Here is a 13,312-nt window from a genome sequence, read left to right as displayed (position 1 = left end):
CAGCTTTCACTGAACAGAAAAGCTTTAGCTCCCAACCAAATGGATGACTTCAATTCTTTTCTGAAACTATGGGCATACACTGCAAGCAAACATTTTTCTGCATAGTTTTTTGTTTGGTTTGGGGTTTTTTTGAGGAAAGACTATTTTGTCCAATAAAGATCAACTATAATGATTTTCTTAATATGGTTCAATTTGTTGCCTGTCATGTCAGCTGAGAGATTCAGTGCCAGTATTGTTCACCAATGTCTGATTAGGTTACTTATACCTCTGTATGTCCTAACATATCACTGTAGTTTCTGAACGTTGTCCAGAAATTCTCTTAAATTACTCTTTTAAATTACATTTCAAAATTTGCTTCTTACAGGAGACAGTTGCCTCTGAACAGTCAACTCAGTTCATGTCTTAAATAATGTTCTTTACCAACACCAAGAAATCTTTCCAGGATGGGGACTGTAGTTTCTGTAGCTTCACAGTCTCCCAGTTGATGTTGCTCATAAAGCTTCATGGGCAGCCTGTGTTGGCATTGCCAAGATGCTCAGAGATGTCCTGGGTTAAAAGAACAGAGAAGGAAAAAAACCTTTAAACAAAACTGAAAAGAGAAGCAAGAAAGGTTAAAAAAAGTCATGAGGAGAGAGAAAACCAAAAAATGGTGCACAAAGGTAGGAGAGAGAACTTTCCAGTATAGGAGTGGTGCCATGCAAACTGACATACTTCTACCAGCCTAGCAGCTGCGGACATCCTCCTCCCCCAGAACTGAGCCCAGATTTTCATGTGGTTGGCTTTTTCCTTTCCTAATTTTAGTACAACCCTTTTATAAAGCCATGACGACATTACAAGAGAAAGCAGGTCACAGACTCTCAAACACTCCTGTACACCACAAGAGATTGGAGTTTGGAATAGCCACCTGCCTACACTGGGTAAGCTGAGCTGTCTGTTGTTGCTGAACACATCTGTACACTCTGTAGTAATACTGCTGTACAGGGAGTGAGTTTGATGGTGGCAGACGAATGTTTTCTGAAGAGTTCGGGGACTGAATCACTGTAGCTAAGTGAGATCACTTGACTTGTTAATGGGAACAACGTGAACATGCTCAAACACTTTCGTATCTGTTTCTTTCATAATATCTCTTCTCAAATGTAAGTCTACAAGAATGTGAATAGTAAAAGCTATATACAGAAGGGTTTTACGTCAAATTTGTCTCCTTGTCCAGCCATGAAGTGATCGCTAATTTTTAACTACATAACTGGACATTTGAAAAGTATCTTGAATTATACAGGTAGTGCTGCACATTCTTTCAAAGCAGTTAATTCCTGGCCATGAAAAGTGCTAATGCTTAGAGAACTTGAACTGTTGCCTATTTCTTTGCACAGAGGCAAAATTTTAGTATCTTGGTGTTTTCAAGCTGGACTCTCAGTATATTCTGTAATCTGCCTCTGAAAAAACTGAATGTACTGAACCTTCCTATCAGATGCCTGAAGTAAAAGTAGCTTGACAGACAATTTTTGGCCACCTATCACCAAACTGAAACAACACAGCAGGCCAGTAGCACTGGGAGATCCACCACTTGAATCAGTCTGTGCTTTTCCTTGAGGATGAGAGCAGATAGACAGTATGTTTTACACCAACTCACATTTGAAGCTTACTCAAAAGTTGTTATTAATAAAGTGCGAAGAAATGCAAATGCCCAGAAGAAATGTAATTGGGATTTTTTTTTAATGTGCTTTGGTATGGGTTGGTTTGGTTTGTCTTCTTCATCTGGGTTTGAGTCTGATTTCTGCTTTACTTAATATCTTAAAATTTTTATGAAGCTTGTCTAAGGCATAGAGTGAAAAAATTCCGAGTGCATTAGATGTGTAATTAAATATTAGATGGTGAAGTAGCACAGAGATAAATAAGGGACTGGACTATCTGTCATCTGAGGTGAGGCAGTGAGAGATGGAATTATTCCACTTGGGGTAGAGTCAGGGAGATCTTACCAATGTGCATAAATGCCTGAGAAGGGGAAGTAAAGAAGAGAGACAATCTCCTCTCAGTGGTGCCCTGTGACAGGACAAGAGGCAGTAGGCACAAATTAAAATCCATGAAAATCCATCTGAACATAGTAAGACAGTTTTTTGCTGTGAAGGTGACCAAAAGTTGGCACAGGTTGACCAGAGAAGTTGTGGAGTCTTATCTTTGGAGGTATTCAAACCCTAACTGGACACACTTCCAGGCAAACAACTGTAGGTGGCCCTTCTTGAACAGGAGTGTTGGACAAGATGACCTCCAGAGGTCACTTCTGACCTAAACCTTTGTTACTCCTCAACAAAGGCAGTTGAGGAGCACCTAGACAGGCACAATGTAATGTAGGTGTGTCATGAGAACAAACATAGGGATTTTGTGTTTAAGGATGGGAAAGGCACCAGACTGACATCCAGTCCTAGGCATTCAAAGTTTTTAGTTTTCTTTTCAGTGTCCCAATTTCATATATATGGAGTTTTTTTCCTAACCAGACCAGTGTATGTATAATATGTAAGCTGGAGCTGCTAATACCATCTGTTTGTGTTATTCTGTTGTTCCTCTGACTTTTATGACTATTGAAGCTGCTGGCAGTGAATTATCAGGTGCCTATGTGCTGAGTTTGCATGGGTAATTTAGGAACCTTTGTCTGAAAAATTGGCTTATAATAGTTCAGTAATTGTACAAAGTCTGTAGCAGCTCCAAAGGTTCCTATTATACTAATAGAAGGTTACAAGAAACAGAGGTTAAACACTGGTGGGTATGGAGGGCTTACCTACATGCCTATATTCATTACAACCATTTTCAGAAAATTGCAGAATCAGTTTTGAATGCTGGGAGCTTCTCTGATCCAAACTTCTCTCTCCAACGGAGGCACTATGGTATCTCAATTTTCTTATGTCCTAACAGTGGTGTCGTCATGCTCAGTTTTCGTAAAATCTCACTAAACTTATTTTTTACTTATCAAATCACATTTCTGAAGACAAATACTGCAGCTCTTCATGTAGACCTCTTATTTTTCAGAAGACCAAAGTGAATCAAACAGGATAAGGGAACAATACAAATAGTAGAGAATAGTCTTAAGAGACAGCACAATATTAACAGCAGCTAAGCAAATATGAGTAATATTTATAGGAAGTACACGACTAATTTAGTCCTAGTTATACTAACAGGAAATGAAATAAACACAAAATGTGAAAAGTGAGAAGATTCATAAGTAAGAAACTAGACTGGGCTTTTTATGGATGGAGATTAGAAAGCCATTTAAGTTCCAAAACCACCAGCAGACATGATTGTTACCTTAAATGGACTAATGGAACTTTGCAGCAGTGGTAGATGTATCTGTTCATTCTACATAAATCAAGAGAATTTAATATTAATAATACCTACTGGAGTCATGTAGATCAAGACAATTCCGTGGTTCACAATAAGACAGTGAAGAAAGGATCTTCTTCAGGCTGGTGGTCTCATGCACTCATGTGGATCATAGGTCATCATAGCCTTCTTCGAAACTTAATCACTACCCAGGGTAAATCAGGCAAGATTTTCTTATTTAATAAGCTGGCTGCTCTGTTAACTTTTCTTATTTTTTTCTAAGTTATTTTCTTTCTCTTTCATTCTCATGATTATAAGCTTTACACATTTTATATATACATAACACATGAACTTTGCTTGTGTTATCAGTATTGAATTGTTCCTTAATTACTAGTTGATACTGTACATCTAAAATTTTCCATATGAGAGAGAGCCCATTTCCTCTGGGGCAGGCTTCTCGAACTCCTGTGGTTTCCAGCCCAGGTCTGGAAGCCAACTTGCTTTGTGATGTGCTTTGTTGTTGTCTCAGACTATCTCTGGATACATCAGTTCCACTGCATATGCAAAGCTTTGCAGGTATTTTCTGTCTTCATTGCTAAAAGAGCTGGTCCCTGAATTTGTTTCTTCTGCTTCTTATAACTTTAAAATACTGAGTAATATGGGTTCTTTGGTATTCTATATAGTTTATACCATAACTATGTCTGAGTGCCTAAGTGGCAGTAAAACATAGTGTACAAAGTGCTACACAAGCCCCAGAAAGACAAGACCATCTTTGTTCTGAACAAATAACACATGAAAAATTTGAAGAATATTGGCTATTTTTTGACTAGAAATTAAATCAGCATATCAAAAATTGTGGTTATTAAATACTAGCCACCACTCTTTTATGAAAGGAAACATAGGAAAGCCCTATTTCCTTTTTATTTATTAATTTTTTTAAGTAAGGTCACAATGCAATTGCATCCTTTTACACCACTCAGTTGAAAAGTTTACTAATTCAGTAATATGTGTACTGTTTCACGTGCAGAGGTGTCTAGAGCCCAATGCAAGTGTCACTGCTCCAGCCACGTGAGCATGGTGGTATGAGTTCAAAGAAGAGACAAAATGAAACTTGTGGGCTCAAGGGTTTTCAGCAATATCAGAAGTTTCAGAGATGTTGAAAATTATTGATTTTCTTATAAAAAGCTATTACAGACTGTTTACATGACCCATTTATTCCATTTAGATGAAAACTGTTGACTGAGGAGTACCACACCTTGGGAAACCCAAGACAGTGTTGCATTCTAACTCTACTGTTTTCACCCAAGATCCTCTTCTATGAACAAATTAGGAGTAAGTGGCTAATCTTCTGTCCATATACCATGTGTGCTGAGGTTTACTGCACCTCACCTGGCAAGCCTTACCGGCATTCAGAGAATTTAAATACAGACCACAGTTCACACAAGCACTATAATGCACATAGAGCCTCAGGTCTCCGTCAACTTCACTTTCCAAAGTCTAATCTCTCTTCCCCTCGTTGGTTCTTTTTGTCCATCGACCCCATCAGAACTTCAGTGCTGATGAAGCTACTATGATGTGTAGATGGTTCTATGGAAAAATGCATTTCCCAGAGCTGTTACAGGTGGGATCCTTGAAGCTGAATGTGAGTCAAGCTTGGCCTGGAGAATGCATGCATGCTTGTTTGTGTAAATGGTCAGTGGGATCAAGGCTGGGGTGAGTTCATTACCCAGCTTGTCTCACCCTTCTTCCTTCCAGAGCTGACAATGTCCCTGGCACTGGCACACTGGTGGTGCCATAGAGGGACATACAGCTCTGCCACTGAATCTGGCAAATCATGGTCCCTTTGAGTCATTTCAGTTGCAGTTGAAACTATTTTCTCTGATCTCTTTAAGGCCTTCTGTGTTGCTCTTAAAACATTAAAAGAGTAGAAAACTCTGTCCTTGGTGAACATTTCAAGGGCTTGTTTTTGCTTCCAACAAAAATGGTATCAGGGAAGTATTGTTGTGTTAGACCAAAACCTGCTTTCTTCCTCTTCTTGCACAAACCTCAGCCAGTTCCAGGGATCTTGACATTTGGCTTACAACCCTCCTTGGCTTTAACAGCCTCACATTGCTGGTGTTACTTTGTGATTTCCAAGTCTATCCTTGGAGTGATGTTCTTGCATGTCTGGAGTGATATCTGAGAATCCCTCAGCATTTGGCTATCTTGGAAACAGGCCAGAGAGATAGACTGTCCAATCTCTGTTTAGCACCTATGTAGAAGAGTGATCATCTGATTCTATGGTTTTACTTTTACCACCTCTGTGATGGGTATGTTGGGATCTTGCACTGGGATTATTTCCCAGTGCCTATATCTCTCAGTGGGCTTTTAAATTGACTTGATAGCCAGGGATGCTCTGGCCCTTGCTCCCTGGAGCCCTCCCTTTCACATTAAACATCCTACTGCTCCTACTGGGCCAAATCCTGCCCTGGCAAAAAGTTAATTACAGACATTAAAACAGGCAGCTAACACCCTTGCTATTACCTGCAGTGCCCCTGAAAAAGATGCTTCTCAAAAACTGAACAATGAAGTTTTAAAGGCAGTGCAGTCCAGCTTCCTTATAGATAACAGATTTTCTAATGCTTTTCAGAATAAATTAACAAAGATTTTTTTTTTCTCTTTGGGCCATTACCGTTCAGAAAAGTGCTGCCATAATGTTTTGTGGGAAAATAAAAAAAACTCAAAAACACGCATTTGGTATATTTTGTTATGAAACCAAACTAACACTCAACTACCTTTTCCTCACTTGACCACCACTTAAATGAAAGAAGGCTTATCACATGATAGGGAAGTTCTTCTTTCTTGGAAACATTGACCCTGCTGCCAGTAAATACGGAGATACCGTTTAGAAAAACGTCAGAGATGATTGTGGTCAAATTTATTGAAAGTGGAGCAAGATGTATAAAAAAGCACAGCAAGAGCACTGATCAGCCACCACATGAGCAATAGGTTATCTATGTGAGCATCTTGGTGCAGAAGCTGCTTTGAGGGTTAACAAAATTAGGTTAACCTCTGTCATCTAAGAGTTTGACTGTGTCACATATGCTGCTGTGACTGTAGAGGCACGAAGATTTGGGAGCAAAGATGAAAATATGTTCTATTTTCAGATCTGGGCATTTTTTATTTCTGCTTTGTCTTTTCACTGTGGAAGGCAAAAAGTCACCTACAGGAAAGCATACCTGCAGAAAAGAACTCCTCTCCCAGGTGACAGAGAACCTGTATATCAAGGCAACTAGTTTAAAATCATCTGTTCCTGTAAGTTGATCCCACTAGTTGAAAAGTTTATTTTATTAATAGATGCTTCTTTACCAGTTTCATTACTGAACTCCTGGAAACCTTAAGAAGTTGAATGATCTCTACAGTCCTAAGAGACAGGGTAACGTAGCTACTTCTTTTGTAATGCCGAAAAAAAATGATGCATAGAAGATGCACAGAGGGACTGGATGAGTTTGCCATGGAAGAAGTTTGTAGCTAGGCTAGGATTGGAACACAGATTTACTGAGTCCTCATCCTGATGAAGGATGATAAAGATTATTGTTATTACTACTAAGTTTTGTACAAACTAGACTTGAAATTCTGTCTCCCTTCTTCTGCTCAGGTTAATTAATACTAGCACTTTATATTTTACAGAAGGATCTCATCAAGACCACAAGACTGCTTAAAAAGTCTACAAAAATGCTGTTTATGGTAAGATTTATACTGTTTTTCCAGTTTCTTATTTTGATTTTCCTTTTATCAATAGAGACATGAATATGTCATCAAAAGGAATTACAGGTGATGCAAAAATTGCTTGTGTGTAATTAGATGGACATTTATGAAAGCCATATGCTTAATCAAGTCCTCTGCTTAGAGGAAGAGTGTTATTTCTATGCCACATATTCTCACAGGACATGAGGGGACAGTTGATCACAGTACAGGGAGAAAGAGGTGAATTTGGAAAGCCTACCTGGAGGCACTTCTTTCTAGGTAGTTGCAGTGGTGCTTTGTCAAGGAAGTTGGGGTGAGAGTGTTTGTCGTGTCAGGTATGAGTGTGTTCATGGTAGCATTTGCTCCTCCTGTGAACCCCTGGCTGCACACCAGCCTCCCCAGCAATGCTCTCAAGCACCAACCCATTCACATGAGGGCCAGGGCCACAGCCACTGTCCTGGAGCTGAAGGTGAGGGTGTGCAGTACCACGGATAGCCCAGGGATGCTGCAGAGAGTCAGGACACCCAAGGAGCTGCTTTGAGCTTAGATCTCCGCAGGTGCACTGGAAGAGAGAGATCAGAGTTCCCAGGAAGACTCAGCAAGAGAGTGAGAAACAAACTTTGGGGTGTCTAATTGTAGGTGACTACAAGTGTATGAGATATTTTAGTTTTCTTCATGCAGAGATCTAGTCAGCAGGGCCAACTGAGTCAGTTTATCCTTAAGTACAGATCGACTGGTCTTCAGTGTCCCTTGGATTTCACTGATTACCTTGGGAGTGAAGGCTCCTCACCTGGCTGTGGGACCTACATGTGGACATCTGCATTTGGGTGGTGTAATATGCAGTTGCATTACCCTTCTGATGGGAATTTCACACCTGATACTTGGTTCTATTGCTGAAAAAACAGGGTGTGTATCAATTTGAATTAACTTAGGGTGCCCAAGAGAACCGCTGGGCCAGGCGGGTGTGACACAGGGTTGACAGGATGACTGGTCTCTCCAAGAGGAGCCACAGGCCAGGCAGATGTGACACAGGGTTGACAGAATGACTGGTCTCTTCTGGAGCAGCAGTTGGGGGTGGGCAGGATACCCTACAGCATATCAAATGGCATTGGATGTGATGTGGAGGAATGGAACAATGATACCCACAATGACTCCTACAATTTGAACAAGATGGTCTGACTTAACTTCTCAATTCATCTTCCATTTATTCTTTGTGTGTTAAGTACATTTGTTGCTGTCATTTCTGTTCATGGTTGGCCATGCCAATACTTCTGTGCCTGCCAGCACAACACCCTCCTCTCTTTCTTTCAGAAACTACAACTAGATTGAGCTAGTTGTAGCTCAAAAACAAAGCAGGACAAGGGGATACTACAGTACATAAAAATGGTTTTATTCATTGCGTGCTTTCCAAACATGCATATTTTTGTGAGGCTGAAATTTTCAGCCAAAGTTGACTTCTGAGTTTTTCATTTGGAAACTCATCACTTGATTTGTTTTCAGACAAACTGCAGTGTTCGAGATCAGCTTCTCTCCTTCTATGTGAAAAATGTTTTCAGTCATCTTGAGGTAGGAAGAGACAAGTTTTACATTATTAGTGCCTTCCAGGTCCTGCAAGTGAACATGGATGCCTGTGTGAGTATATTCCAGAGAGCTAAACTAACTTTGTCCATCTGAAAAGTTAGGGAAGGACTCCCTCTCAGTTTTTCAGCAGATAGGTGATTCAGAGTCGTGGTGTGTCCCACACTACAGAGGGCCCAAATTCACGAGGGCTTCCCCACTGGGGCCAGGGAATTTTAACACAGCTCGTTTCTTCCCAGAGTGAGCCTGTGGGGAGTGGTCAAGGTGGTGGAGATCCCATGGAGGAAAGCCATTTCCCTACTGATTATATCACCTTGTGCTGCCCTCTCATCACCAAAGCTGCAAAGAGATAGGGTGATCACAGAGAGAGATGCGGCTCCTCAAGTTTCCGTGATGTAACACTGGTGATGTTTTCCTTCAACAGCCTTCTCACTGGAAGTGTGCAGCCTTTACTCATATGTCCTCTCTGCTCCTCCATAATGAATTTGAAAGAACTGGTGGTGTCTCTCATCAGTAAGCAGGAACCACAATTAGGAAGCACATTGAAGCAGTTCCCCTGTGCCCAGAGTTGGAGCAGGTTTTCAGGAAGTGATGATGTCCACTGGCAAAATGCCCCCAGAGTGGACCAGGTGCCTCAGAGAGGAGGCACTTTTTCAAACACAGCAGTTAAAGGATACTTTTGCCAACGCAAATATACATACTAGGTAGGATGCTAAGATGATGCCAATACTTGTCGATCATTTCTCATCTTATTTTTAATGGTAGACCAATAACAACAGTGTGTGTCTTCAACTTACATATCCTATGGATGTTTTTTTAATTCCCTAAACCTGTAATCCTCACAAGTGACAGTGTCCCAAAAAGTGGAGCATGACTTAGGGTGAAATATAGCCATGGATATCCAGGTAAATGTCTATAGTGATTTTAAAAAGTGAGAGCAGGATGAGAAGTCAATGAATTAGTGAAGTTTATGAATTAAAAGAATTTAAACTTTGTCTAATCTGAATTGTATGGTAGCATGAAAGAAAAGGACATTGATTCTATGCTCACACAAAATTTGCTATGCAAGAATAAACAACTTCAGAGATCTCTTTGCAGAGTTGTAGCTCAGAAGATATTTGTATAATGTAAAAACTGGGATATTTGTATAAAGTAAAAAGATTCAAATCCCAATGGGAAAAACTTTACCAGTTTTCAGGTTCTACATTTAAAACCATGCTAAACAGTTACGATTTACAGCCATTATTCACAGCATTTATCATACTGCTGTGGTTATCTGTGTCTGTCAAAATTCCAGATAATGCTGTACTATAACTCCAGAATGCTATAATATAATTCCAGATGCTATAATATACTTACAGAGATTTCATTCTTGTCTGGAAAAGCAATTACACTCCATGCAAGTGCCAGTACACACTGAGGAATTTAGACTGTCAACTGTGACTGAATTCAGAATATCTGTTATTTTAAAATACCGCCAATGACTGTAGCTTGCTGGACAGCTTAGTAATACATTTGTTTCTGTGCTGTATGGAGACAAAATGATGCAGATTTCTCAGAGTTCTTGTGTTCTTTTTCATAATTAGTGCCAGTGTTTTACCCAACACAAGTCTAAACATAACAACTTGTGTTTCTGGATCTTAGAAAGTGCTGCTAGGAGAGATAGGTCTTCCCTTGGTAGTAGAAAAACAGTAGCTCTTTGAGAAATGATGGCTTGCCATGATTTTCTAGGAGACATCTCATTTCTGGAAACTAACTTGAATTCTTTGTATTAATTTATATTAATTTAAACCCAACAAAAAAAAACATGTGAAAGAATAATAGAAATTGTGAATGGAATTAAAGTACTAGATCCTTTGCTAATACCAAGCTTGAGATTTCTCCATCATATTATTCCTCAATAAATTAGCACTCATTCACCCACCTACATAAGCTCTTTAATGGTTATTATGTAGTTGAGTTATAAGATTTTTATCTGAAGGGATTTCCACCACGACAACATACTTATGTAATGAATTTGTTACCTTTCAAGGATAAAGTTCTCTGTATAATTAAGCATAACAGTGATACCTTTGTAAATATATATCCACCCTATACTCTTTCACAAACTCAGGGTGTAATTCAGCCAGCTAGAGACATGCATGCTATTTAAATATCTTAACAATATTTGTCTCCAAACTACTTTCAAATACTTTATACTACAATGTTATGATTCTTACCCTGCTAGACGTTTTGTCCAGACAAAGAAGCTTTAATATTTTCCGGTGATAGAGGAGCCCAAGTTCTGTTTTTAAAAAATACATAGACTCTAAAATCTCTGAACCCATTTTCCGCAGTGAAATCAGACTCTTTCATTTAGTGTAAGACTACATGGCAAAGGATTGGGAAAGGTCTTTTACCTTTCCAGCCTGCGCAATGGATTTTTTAGGTGAGACACAGCTTGCGCTGAACTGAGCCCACCCTTTAGTCCTAAGGTTCATCTGCCAGGGCCAAGCGAGCTTGGACAATGGCAGTGAGGTCCTCAGGACGTAGGTTTGTTTAGAGTGACCTTCTCATAGATGGATGGCCTCACAGGGCTAACGAGCTCCACCTGCCCGGGGGAGCTGGAATCGAACTTGGGTCGCAGCGGCCCCGGCGGATGAACCTTAGGATTAAAGGGTGGGCTCAGTTCAGCGCAAGCTGTGTCTCACCTAAAAAATCCATTGCGCAGGCTGGAAAGGTAAAAGACCTTTCCCAAAATCTTTGTTCATGAAGACTGGCCATTATTATTACATGGCAAAGGGAACTGGCATTTTTCCTTGGATACTGGGAACATCCACCTGTAGCAGCACTAACCTCTTGACTCAAGTGCCCTACTCAGCATTGCTGAGAACTGTATGAAGTTGCTTTGGAGGTCAGACTTATGTACCTACATCAGTAGTGGATTATGGAAGTGTTTTCTCATATTTGGGTGGAGCGTAGAAAGACAATATGTTCCCTGCAGTATCTTAAATCATTTCTCTTTCATTGATGTAGAATTTAAGCAGATATTAAGTATTGTTTGCAGTAGTTAAGCTAACTTGCTAGTTCACTTATTTACCTGTTTATGCAGGAAGAACCAAGTTTGTAATATGCATCACCACTAAAGCCAGCATACTCACTTAAGGTCAGTTCTGCTACCAATTTTTTTTTTTTGTGGAAATCTGCATCCTACAAGCAGACTTTAAAAAAAAAATCAAGAAAAAAAAAGCCCCAAGTCAGAAAGAACTGCCCTGGTTAGAAGATTTTTAAAAATTTACTTCTATTTACATTTTTTAAAAATGTTTGCTTTTATTTTCACTTTCATCATGTGACGTGCCTTTAGGAAGCACAAAAGGTACCTTGAAAATGTTTGTGCTCCTTTTTAAAGTACTATGTGTGAGATAGAAAGGACTGACCCTCCATTTCAGTGGAGTTATTTCCTTCCATATCAGTTGAGGACCTTTGCCTTTTTCTTTTTCAAACATGTTATCCTTGTTTGTAGATTGGAAAACGCCTGTTTTTTCAATTTTTTCCCCCGAAAGAATGTATCTTCCTCTTTGAAAACCCACGGAGCTCACATTACAAATTTTTTGTGCTGTGAACTCAACTTGGCAGGAAGCATGCAGTTAAAAGAATACATTTGAAGTAGAGGGAGAAGTGGAAATGATGCTGAGTTCACACATTTTACTGGTAGCCCTATAGTGCCACACTGTGGGTTCGATTCTTCTTCATCACTATTTCTTTACATCAGCATCTTTGGATTTCTTTTCATCCTTCAGCTTCCATGTGCTCCATCCACAAGGTTAACTTCTGCAGTCAAAAAATTAAGGAGAATGTTTTTTAAGGTAAGAACAGTAGGCACTGGCTCCCTTCTGTGCTGTTCCAGGGCTGTAGGTAGTTTCTTTTCTAATGCCTTTATCTTCTCAACAGCTCGGAGATAAGGGAATCTCCAAGGCCATACATGAGCTGGACATTCTCCTTCCCTGGATTCAGACCTACATACAAACCATCGTATGAAGAATGAGGTGGTGACAGACAACATGCTGCTGCTGTGCTAAAAACAGATCCTTCCCAAAAGGCCTGAAAATGAATCAAGAGTCAGACGTGTAATGTGTCTGTCAGTAACTGTGCCCTATGAAAGGAGATTCTCTGTAACACAGCAGCGTAAAGAGGGATTTTCATGAATGTTCACAGTTAGCCTGGCACAGCAGCTATGCCTGTTCTGCCTCTGGAGAAGCTACAGCATGCTGCTGTCCTCATCCTGCCTGCCGGCCTGCCAGCTGCCACACAGGCAGCGCCCGAACACATCACACCAGCTTAACTTGGAATCTGCTACCGTAAGGATCAGACACAATGTCCCATGTGCCATGGGCATGATTTAGCCATGTCTTGTGTCACGCTGTGTGAATATAGTTCATGTAAATGAGGAACAGTTTTGAAAATCCCTCCCCTAAGCTATATTTCTTTTGTTTTTTTTTGTTGTAGATATATAACAGTATACACAAGCCATTCTATATAAAAATAAGAAAAATAATTACATACTGCTTATCTTTATTATTAATGTAAGATAATAATTGTTCCCTAATAAACATACACCAATTAATGTAAAAACTTTGGTTGAGGTTTCGTGCATGGCCTTCAGCTGTCACATGATCTACATGAGATCAGACATGCAGAAAACACAATAAAGGGATTG

The 13,312-nt window shown here is 39.8% G+C and overlaps 1 protein-coding gene across 2 annotated transcripts; it reads left to right on the top strand.

Annotated features, from left to right (window-relative positions):
- Nucleotides 1-889: 889 nt before the first annotated feature.
- On the top strand, nucleotides 890-12,943 carry IL26 (interleukin 26). 2 transcript variants are annotated; one of them, XM_027679846.1, is made up of 7 exons: nucleotides 890-917; nucleotides 4,538-4,644; nucleotides 6,649-6,727; nucleotides 6,982-7,038; nucleotides 8,539-8,604; nucleotides 12,396-12,461; nucleotides 12,547-12,943. In XM_027679846.1, the coding sequence occupies exons 3-7, from the start codon at nucleotides 6,701-6,703 to the stop codon at nucleotides 12,631-12,633; spliced, it is 303 nt and encodes a 100-aa protein (XP_027535647.1). In that variant the 5' UTR covers nucleotides 890-917; nucleotides 4,538-4,644; nucleotides 6,649-6,700; the 3' UTR covers nucleotides 12,634-12,943. The 2 variants fall into 2 exon arrangements, 1 of the variants encoding a protein (XP_027535647.1); XR_003533669.1 differs by lacking the exon at nucleotides 890-917 and adding an exon at nucleotides 9,041-9,245 and having other exon boundaries at nucleotides 4,537-4,644; nucleotides 8,539-8,670; nucleotides 12,547-12,583.
- Nucleotides 12,944-13,312: the final 369 nt, after the last annotated feature.

The sequence above is a fragment of the Neopelma chrysocephalum genome, unplaced genomic scaffold (genome assembly GCF_003984885.1).
Source record: "Neopelma chrysocephalum unplaced genomic scaffold, ASM398488v2 Primary Assembly neopelma1_59, whole genome shotgun sequence".
In the NCBI taxonomy this organism is placed as follows: Eukaryota; Metazoa; Chordata; class Aves; order Passeriformes; family Pipridae; genus Neopelma; species Neopelma chrysocephalum.
The sequence above is the reverse complement of the archived record's forward strand: the minus strand, read 5'-3'. Positions and strand labels throughout refer to the sequence as shown.